General features: G+C 37.1%; 1 protein-coding gene across 1 annotated transcript; it reads left to right on the forward strand.

The window, feature by feature from the left end:
- The first annotated feature begins 1,892 nt into the window (after positions 1–1,892).
- Positions 1,893–5,303, forward strand: LOC125450128 (probable G-protein coupled receptor 139). Its single transcript, XM_048526107.2, has 3 exons — positions 1,893–1,966; positions 2,068–2,181; positions 4,399–5,303. The coding sequence occupies exons 2-3, from the start codon at positions 2,112–2,114 to the stop codon at positions 5,301–5,303; spliced, it is 975 nt and encodes a 324-aa protein (XP_048382064.1). The 5' UTR covers positions 1,893–1,966; positions 2,068–2,111.
- Positions 5,304–10,427: the final 5,124 nt, after the last annotated feature.

The following is a 10,427-nucleotide window of genomic DNA, read 5'->3' on the forward strand; positions in this document are numbered from 1 at the left end:
GAAAAATTAAGTTGCTCAAACTATACAAAGTACTAATGTAATCACTGCTGAAATTTTATCAATAGTTTTAGCCCAATGATCATTGGATATATCCATGCATATATACATATACTATATACATGACTCATGTGAATGATTTGTAGGGTTAATCAAGATTACTTGGATATAAAGGGGTTAAGATAGGATTCGTGGAAAGAGATGCATGGAAGAGTTTTTTGTTAAATTCACTCGTGGGACTTGGACGTCTGAGTGGGCCAGGATTTATTACCCATCCCTCATTTCTGTACGTCCATTGTCTTTAAGTACAAACATGTGAAACCATATTTAAATGTATTGGCGCAGTTGTTCTGAACACACCATGTAAAATGTAACATTACAATCACATTGTATTTTTAAGTTACATCTTCGTTTGCGAACTGGCAAATCGGTGAGTGATTGTCTATTGTTCCCAGAGTGTAAAAGGTCAATGAGACAAAATCTTGATCGTTGTATCTGTGTTATTTTTATAATGAGAGAGAATGGAAGATAGTGGAGACAGGGGAGTGGTGTTGACAGTGGTGGTGGTTGGAAGGTTTGTAATCTTAATCTGTCCAACGACCTAATGCAAGAATCTCAAATAAGCCCGACAAACTATCCCCATCAAATGTTATGGACTGGAAATCTCACTTCTTTCTTTCCCTTCAATGAAGCTACTGGATATCATGAGTATGACCTCAAATTGTTTGGGTTTCATTTTCAACATGTCGGTAGATCATGCCCAAAACCAATGCACAACTCTGGTTACCTTAAAAATTGCTTAAAATTCTTTCTATGTCTTTACTAACATAAATATAGTCAATCCAATCCTCGAGGCTGTATTCTTAATATCCTTGAGTTAGTAATGGAGCGATGATCGAGTTCTTCAATGGGGATGGACTGCTTGTGGATTTCCCGTCATATCGATGCAAATAGTCCAAGGCTAAAACTCTTGACAAAGGTCTTCCCGATGCCCTGATCAGTATTTGTCTGCGAAAGAACAATAGAAGAGAACAACAAAACGACAAGACAGATTGATGACCTGCTTATTATCAACCCTCTTTTGTCAGAACGTGGTGTCTGCATATTGTGTACAATTTGCCACTGTAACGGTAGTTTCAATTAGAATAAAACAACCTTGGTGCCTGAACTTAGAGACTGTGTATAATTCTTTGAGAAGTACTGGGTTGTGTAATTTTGCATTCACTATGATTTGAACAACTCCATGTATGTGTTGATGGGAAGTTTATTCATGGAGAGATTGGATATTAGGATTATATTCATTGGAGTTTGTAAGATTGTATCGAGGGATCTAAAGAAACCTTTAAAGTTCTTTCAATACTTGGGATTGTAGATACAGAAAGACCATGCCTGATTGGTGGGAACAGCTGAACCAGGGGCCACTGTACAAAGGTAAGGTTTAGCGCGTTGAGGGCTGAGTTGACAAGAAATTACTTCACACAGGAATGATGAGCCACTGGAATTGTCGACCACGTGAAACTGTTCATCCAAAACATTACAATCTTTCATGAAAGATGTAAGCATTTTAAGTACGAAGAAGATGAAAGTGTCTGGGCAGAAAGCAGAGTCATAGGACAGGGTTGGACAAACAGTTCTGAGGAACGGCCATCTGACCCAAAACTTTAACTAGTTCTTTTTTTTCCCTTCACAGGTCTTCTGAGCTTTTCCAGCAACTTAGCTTTTGCTCCTGACTCTATCTTCTCCTATTCTCTGTTTCGCAGATATAGCACATATTGTTTTTCTTTTTCTCTCTGTCCCTGGGAGGCTGTTTCACGCAAGTTTTAAATAGCTTGTTTTTCTTTTTAATTCCACAAATAAGATATAAATTATTCAATGAGTGATAAAATATGGAGTCAGTGAATTTACTTATCTGAACAAAAAGAACTGCAGAAGCTGCTTGATTATCTGCTGATCACCGTGCTCTAATTGAGTAATTTGTTATTCAACTAGATTTGTAGTCTCACTGGAGTTTTAGTTCAACATCATAGTTAATTGCATTGATTACATGTCTGTCTTATGCATGTCTTTCAGCTGGAAGAGTCATTGAATCCACAACATCACAGCTTCTTTGGAAAATGGAGTACCCGATTATCTTACAGATCGAGCGCATTTACTATCCCATACTTTCAGCTGTCGGTGTAATTGGTAAGAGTATCATTCCCGTGTTTTTAAAGAAAGATAATACTTAACTGTACTCTTACGTTTCTGTTTGAAGTAAAACATACTTGATGGGCTTTATTCATTTCTAACACAGGCCTTTCTGTCAGAGACTGAAGCAAACTTTCTTGGGTTTGTTTTTGCCATGTAAAGAAAGCTGAGTTTATAAACATTCTACACGATGTTGAATTCAAAAATAAAACATTTGTTCTGAGAACTACCCTTTGGTAGATAATGTAGTGGAAAATGGATAAAAAAAATAGTTGAATTGGATGATACACATCCTTAAGTGATCCATGAATTTTCTGTTGAAAATGCATGCATGATGTGACTAGATGCCAATGTAAGCCACGAAATGATTATCTTTTTGTATAATAATATTTTGTATGTCTTGTGATTGCGATACACTCATGTACCTTTCTGTTGTTTGTGATCCACTGAATATGTTCTCATGTGGCACAGTTTCGGCTGACTCAAATCTGAGTACAGTGAACAGCACAGCATTATCATTCTGTTTTGTGTCTTCCTGAACTGTGACACAGAGGACGCCAAACTCACAAATATCAGGCAAGCGATTTAATCTTTCTTTTCTGCTGATACAATTGATGATTTGTCTTGTTGTCTTGCGTTAATAGCCAGTCTCCGCAATATAAGTTGTTGAGTACAATTTAATAACATAAAATGATTGTTGGAATTATGTTCTGGAAGGTTAATAAAATGTGTTGAATTGGGTCTATCAACAGTTGATTGCATGCGGAATGTAACATTTAGCATAATTGTCATTTGTGGTAAATAATACTTGCTGAATTTCGCAAAAGACTTATCAAACGCTGGATATTTCTTTGTTATTCATTATCCTTTTGTGTCCATGGATGTTTTAGCTGCCATAAATTTTTAACAGATTTTCCATGAGAATATTGATACGGCAGGCTGGGTAAATTCATCACGATCGTCATATCAATTGTTGAATTTCAGATAAGAGTAAATGAAGGTTAATTCACGAGAGAGAATAGACTAATGAACACAGCAAATGACATTGAAAACGAGAGTTGGGTTAAATATCTCACTTTATGCCCTTCCAGAATTACAGCGATCTATTTAAAAGTATCCTTGATTTTAGTTAACAATTTTTTCTATTTTCCTACATTTTCTTTTGTAATCAGCATATTTTCCTTGGTACCAAAATAAAATAATATTTAGTAATGCACCAACATTGATTTCCTCATCCAGAACTTTGGTGCATTTTATTTGGAAATCTGGTTCTTCGATTTCCTCCCAAATCAAAGAAAAATATGTAAGAACCTACATTTTGCCTCAACAGGGCTAGTGAATAATACTTTTAATTGATAAAGGAAATTAAGAAAGGCTACTATTACTTTAATTTTTTCATTACCACGTGTCCTTTCATTCGTTAAGTTTTAGTTTTGTCCAACTCGAGGTTTTGTTGCACGTTTGTACCTCTTATGAACTATTACAACATCTCCGTGTTGCTGCTCACATGCTTCTGTCCATCCCCGACTTTCTGTCTGTCAATTCCAAAACTGATTGGAAACATGTGGCTAACATAAATGATGAGGGGTAATCAGGGATCCTGTTCGATGACGCAACAGATGAACAACGTAAAGCAGTATTTCTCTTTCTGATACCTCCTAAAAATGTTTCATTTTTGCATTTGGTCTTTGTAAAAATATGCTTATTTGATTATTAGACGAATATTCTAAGCCTGCATTGCATAGTACTCTCTCCATTTATATCCGAATTTGGATTCTGGTAAATATTTTTTAAAAAACTGTCAATTGTTTTCACTGAAAACATAAAGGCCTGTTTCCAGCTTCTTTCTGTCCATTAAAAATTTTAGATATAAGGTTATTTTATTTGAAGAAATTGCTTGGGATATGTTTCAAAATATCAACACTGGACGTGTGAATCAATGAGTAATGACGCATTTCATTCCAAAATAAAAGTCAACATATTATTTATGTTAATCACTTCTCACATTCAATTTGTTTGCTCCTTTTATATTTGTATTCATTTTGTTTTCTTACCTTAGTGTTGTTAATTACAAGTTGGACTTGGATTAAATGTCACATAAATGTTGTTTTGATTGATGTGTAACAATTGCTGTGTTTTTGTAATCATTGATGCTTGCTTTGTAGCAGCAGCGAAAAAACAAAATGTGGTAATGTTCCAAAATTTTTCTTTCAGTTAATGCCGTGGCAATGATAATCCTGAGTCGAAGAAACTGTGGCCTCTCCAAATGCATCACTTGCTACTTGTTGGCAATGTCAGCAGCAGATCTAATGCTAGTCATTTTTGATGTTTTACTGAACAGAATTAACAACATTCATTTTACAGTTACATTCCTGCACATCACTCCTCTGTGTGCACTCAGAATTGTACTGTTCCTTATGGCCCTCGACAATTCTGTTTGGTTCACAGTTGCTTTTACGTTTGATCGGTTTATAGCCATTTGTTTTCATAATTTTAAATCAAAATACAGCCACAAGAGAATGGCAACCACGGTTATAGGAGCCATAAGCATTGTCAGTTGTTTACATTCAGTTCCCTGGTACTTTGTATTTGCTCCTTCTTTTGTGACTGATAATGTGCCATGGTTTTGTATCTTAACACCAGAATACCATACCGCACTGTTTTGGAGAGTTTACGAGTGGATCCATAGTATTATGACACCATCACTTCCAATTATATTAATTCTGGTGTTCAACATTCTCACTGTCAGGAATGTGATCATGAGCAATCGTGTGCGCCTGCGTCTCCGGGGTTATGGAAATGGAGAGAGTAAAATTGATCCAGAAATCATAAACCGTAGAAAATCCATAGTTTTACTCTTCACTTTATCTGCTAATTTTATCGTGTTGTGGATGCCAAATGTGGTACATTCTTTTGGCTGGCAAAATGTAAATTATAACTATGAAGACAAGACAAATAGTGATCCGATATTTGTTTTTCAAGAATTTGGATTCATGCTGCGACTTCTGTGCTCTTGCACAAACACATGCATTTATATACTGACCCAGTCAAAATTCAGGGAGGAGTTAAAGAATGGACTGAAATATTCATTTCATATAATTGTTAATTTATGCAAATAAACAAAGTGAACTGTCCTGCAGTTGGAGCTGTGTTCATTCCTCAAAAACAAACAGCCATTTGATATTTTACTCTAAAATGTCTATCGTGCTTGTTGACAGATCCCCGAACGTGGCCGCACAGATTAGAAGGAAGACTAAGTAGTCCCAGGAGGCACTTGCCATTAACATTCGTGACTTGGATTCTAAGAGCAGTAAGGATACATTAGAGTTGAACAGGACGTGGTTAGGCTGCAGCTGGAGTAATGGGCATTGTTCCGGTCACTGCAATATGGGAAGGATATGATTGAACCAGAAGGTGTGCAGCGTAGATTCACCAGGATATTTGTTAGTCTGAAGCATTTCAGCTTCGAACAGAGGTTGGAAAAAAAAACTCGGTGGTTCACTTTTGAGTAGGCAAGGTTCAGGGGGCACATGCTTTTCCCGCAGAAAATAATGAGAGGTGTGGAGACGATGAATATTAAACAACTATTCAATTGAGATGAAGAGTTAACAATGAGTGCATTTGAAGCTAAAATGAAACTCTGGAGGCTTAGATGGGATTTTTAGAGGAAAGAAAAATCTCTCCCGGGGTTGTGTGAACCACAAATTCACTGCCTGGGAAGTCAGTTGATGCTTAAAACTCAGAACATATAAGATTTCCTTGAATAAGCACTTCAACTGTCAGAACATTGAAATAAAAAAGGGTCAAAAGGAAAGTGGAATTCGCGTTGATTTTGAGGTGTATTATCAGTGTAGACATATTTGGCCGATTGGCCTATTCTATTCTGCATGATTCGCCGATTCTCAATCACTATTCAGGCTTTGTGACAGGAAAAATATTAAATATTCAATGGTTTTTCTGTATGATTTTCTGAATGGTTTTTAACTGGTTAAATCTCTGGCACCGTTCTTGAAATTTAACTATATGACGCTCTCATTGGTTTGTGAATCCCAATCGATAATCAGCAGTCAGTACAACTCATGCACAGTAAACCAAACATATCATTCTTGGGACTGTAATCGATTCTATCGGATAAAACATTTGTTATATTACATCAGTATAATTTACTTTTGGTCCAGAAATTTGTAGTATTGCCGTGTTCCTCTATTTATTTCTTCAACCTCAGGTTCTCTGCATAGCATTTGGAAGTTTACCCCATCCCATGCGAACTGAGGCCTGAGAATTTCGTGAACACCTCTGTCAATGGTGATGCTGACAGATTGAAGCCTGATTTTTGAGATTACTGTGACAAGACCAATTTACGATTCCTCAGCCATGCATTTCAGCACTGGCTGCCGAGAATTAGGGTCTGTGAAGCCTGAGTGTTTAAAATAGGAAGGAGCAGAAGAAGGTGTAAAGCAAACCGTTCTGAGGCTGCGATCTGGTGTACAGATGCAACTGGTCAATAATCTGGCTTCTCAATACAGTAATGGATCATTAAATGTGTGGGTGGAGCAAATGGATAGCATCGTAGACCCACGCAACACAGAAACTAACTCTTCAGTCGAACCAGTCCATTTCGACCATACACATAAACTAAATCAGTCCCACCTATCTCTGTTTGGCTTCTCTAACTCCAAAACGTACTTATACATGTATTTATCCAAACGTCGTTTCATTGTTATAACTATATCCACATCCATTACTTCCCCTGAAAGTTTATTCCACTCCCGAATCTCTCTCTTGCATAAAAAATGGCTCCCCCATGGACTTTATCAATCTTAGTCCTCTCACCTAAACCGGATGATACCAAGGCCTGAAATCATGACATTGAGTTGGTGATGATTTACAAATTATGAGTTATTTTAGTTTATCACGTGCATTAGCTGCAGTTGCTGGTAAAATGGAATGAAGTGACCACTTGCCTGAGTTATATTTGCGGCTATCCAGTTAGTGTGATGACTGCGTGTTTTGCTGGAAAGCATTATGTGGTTTTTAATAATTGCGCAGTGCAATGACATGCTCTATGAGTGATATCAATGGATAGTCAGGTCTGGTTAGCAGTGAAGACAGATATTTGGGGTGGGGTAACAAATTTTGGAGCTGGATGAACACAGCAGGCCAAGCAGCATCAGAGGAGCAGGAAGGCTGATGTATCAGGCCTCGACCTTTCTTCAGAAATGAATTTCAGAATTTGCAGTGAGTGTTGTTGGTAAATTGAAGGATATGAGTCGGTTGCGTTGTAGCTTTTATGAGGAATGCAACAATTCATTCATTCTGGTCGTACAACATTCATTTCAGATCGACCTGCTTTCAACGGTCACTTGGTAAGGAAGTTAGAGAGCAGATCGTTTTAGGTGCTACTTTCATTCGCTCAGCAACATCAATACAAAACCTCAGATATTAATATGTATAATATTTCAAAGTTAAAAACTTAGTTAATCATAGAATCGCTACAATCTGACAACAGGCCCTTTGGTCAAACAAGTCCACACCGCCCATCCAAGAACATGCCGTGCAGACTCATTCTCCTACCCGTGTATTTTCTCATGTGTACGTCACCTAACTTAAACATACCTATGGCCAGGCGATTATTAGAAATAGGGTGTTCCAGTAAAATGCGTGATTCAGCAGTATGAATTGGCTGTATCGTGATTGACAAGTAGGGGAATGCCATTTGAAAAATGCGAACTTATGTTGGCTATAATGTTATTCCATCGATGATGGATTGTATGTTGTCAACCTGATATATAACATCATACAGAGAACAACTGTCTTCATTTGAAGAACTTCTATGCCAGAACAACAAAGGCACCATCATTATTTAAAATCACAATTCATTTAATTAGAGGAATAGCCTCAAATGCTCAATAGCTTGTACGAATGTGAAATGAAGTTTAGTTTAAAATACTATGAGTGCTGTTAAAACATGAAATTTACTTGCATTATTTTGTATAGGTTTTGTTACTTAGTTAACATGAAAGAATTTTTGAACAGGCTCATGTAAATCTTTCATACCAACATTTGTCTGTGTTACAACCAGCGCTTGTCCAGAACTATTTTGAATGCAATGTCACTCAGCTATACAACACATCTTAAACCTACAATTAGCTTCAGTGCCAATGGGCTTCATAGGAAAAAAAAGTCAGATTCTGCTGCTTTATTTACCTGAAAATATATCCAGAATTCTGTGCTAATGTAATGTCAGGTCAAATCATCATTTAAAGAAGGGACGGAATTTAACTAAAAATTACCAAAATGCCAATATCTGCAGAGTTTCATGTACAGTTGCTGGTTGTGAATTCAACCTCTCACAATTTTGGAGTGGTCACTTTTTTTAAGTATCATGGCCACTTCAAAGACTTAGCAGTTATATCAGGGTGGCGTGAAATATTAATTCGGAAATTGGTGATGTGTCAATTTCAGGGGAGTTCAATGGAGGGGTTGCTTGCTGTGAGCTCTGTCTCACACAATTTCGCACTCTGCACCATTTTTTGAACATGCTCGCACTACTATACAGTGCTGGCCATTCATGGGCTTTCCAGTCACAAAAATCTATTGAAAGCCCAGCTCTTACTTCATTGCAAAGACAACATCAGATTCATACATGTATTGCCTCTTTGTAGCACCGCCTGCCTGATAAACTGTCAATATAAACACAGCTCTAAAGATGAAGCTGAAGAGGCACGGCTGAAGTTTGGAAAGATAAATAATTTTTCTGTGACCACTGTGCTCTTAAGAATCTTTTCCCCATCATTCCCATTGTATGCAGAACATGACAGTTCAAGACCACAATGATGTGCTGGAATGCAACTATCTTGTTATAGCAGAACCACCTGTATGCCTTGATTTCAAATATTTCTGGTCAAAGTCATTGGGCTGAATGTCCTTCTTCTCATCCTGCTTCTCATTGTCTTAATGTACAAAGATAAAGCTGTGAGGTGATGTGTGATCGCCTGCCGAGTGTTTGAACTGTTCAAAAAGAAGAGGAATCTCAACGGTGGAGAGGAGTTCATCATTTCTGATGGACAAATGAAACAGGAAATTAATGTGTGGTGGACCAGACCAAGATGAGAATGGAAACAATAATTTGAAAGTGAAGTAATCTTAAACAGATGTGGAAAGGCCAAATTTAAAGGCAAAAATGTTCCGTTGGATTGATCGGAGCTTTGTCCACAGAGCTTGTTTGCACAGATTGTCTCGTGGGCTCAGGATACTGCTCTTTCACGTCCGAAAGGCAATTCTCATCATACTAAAAGAAAGCAAATAATTGTTTACCTTCTTAAATAGTTTACGGATTTAGTGATAACTGCCAGATAAAATTCAGAATACAGCAGTCTGACAAGTTCTACACATTTTGTGTTCAAAGTCCCCCATTTGAACAGAGCACAGAATTCCCAAACAACAGAGTAATAACAACGAGCTGCCCAATCATACACAATTCATATTACCTCCCAGTATTGGAATAATACTTGCACAGGATAGGTACGATTTGTCAATATATCATCATTTTTGTTTTTCTGCTACTATGAAGATGATAAATCTGGCTACAATTGCATGAGATTCATTTACTGTTCGATATGAATTAATGAAACAATGCTCTTTTCGTGATGATACTGGAAAAATGTGCTTTCATTCAACATGCACAATCACATGAAGCCCATTTTTCTTAGCTTAAATTATTCTTATGTTTTACACCTTAGTTCAAGAACCAGTGGGGCTGGTCCAATGTGAATGTTATTAAATTGGAAAGGTTGCAGAAATGAATTAAAAGAATGTCGCTGAGACTGAGAAGTTGGAACCATAAGGAGAGTTTAGATACTTTGGGATCATTTTCACTGGAGCATAGAAGATTGAGCGGTGACCTTACAGAAAGTATATTTTTTTAATTCATGAGGGGCCTCTGGCTTTGTACATAAGATTGAAATTCATTCTGCGCTTCAATCTCTGTTAGTGTTTGCATGCCCGATGGACTATGTTCATATGTTTAATTTAAAGGATAATGTATGCAATTGTATCTTCAATATTGCAAAAATAATGGAAGAAATAATGAAATGGAAGTTGGGGTTCAGAACGACAGGATGCTGCCATCTGAAAGTAGTCAAAACAAAAAGTTGTCAAAGGCTGCAGTCTGATGTGCACTTTAATGTCTGCGTTACTGATTTCAAGGCATAGGACCCCTCTCAGATTGTGAATGAATTCTA

The sequence above is a fragment of the Stegostoma tigrinum genome, chromosome 48 (assembly GCF_030684315.1).
Source record: "Stegostoma tigrinum isolate sSteTig4 chromosome 48, sSteTig4.hap1, whole genome shotgun sequence".
In the NCBI taxonomy this organism is placed as follows: Eukaryota; Metazoa; Chordata; class Chondrichthyes; order Orectolobiformes; family Stegostomatidae; genus Stegostoma; species Stegostoma tigrinum.

Coding starts and splice junctions, on each gene's coding strand:
- LOC125450128 (XM_048526107.2), top strand. CDS start 2,112: ATGGAGTACCCGATTATCTTACAGATCGAGCGCATTTACTATCCCATA. Junction 2,182..4,398: donor TTCAGCTGTCGGTGTAATTG/GTAAGAGTATCA, acceptor TTTTTCTTTCAG/TTAATGCCGTGGCAATGATA.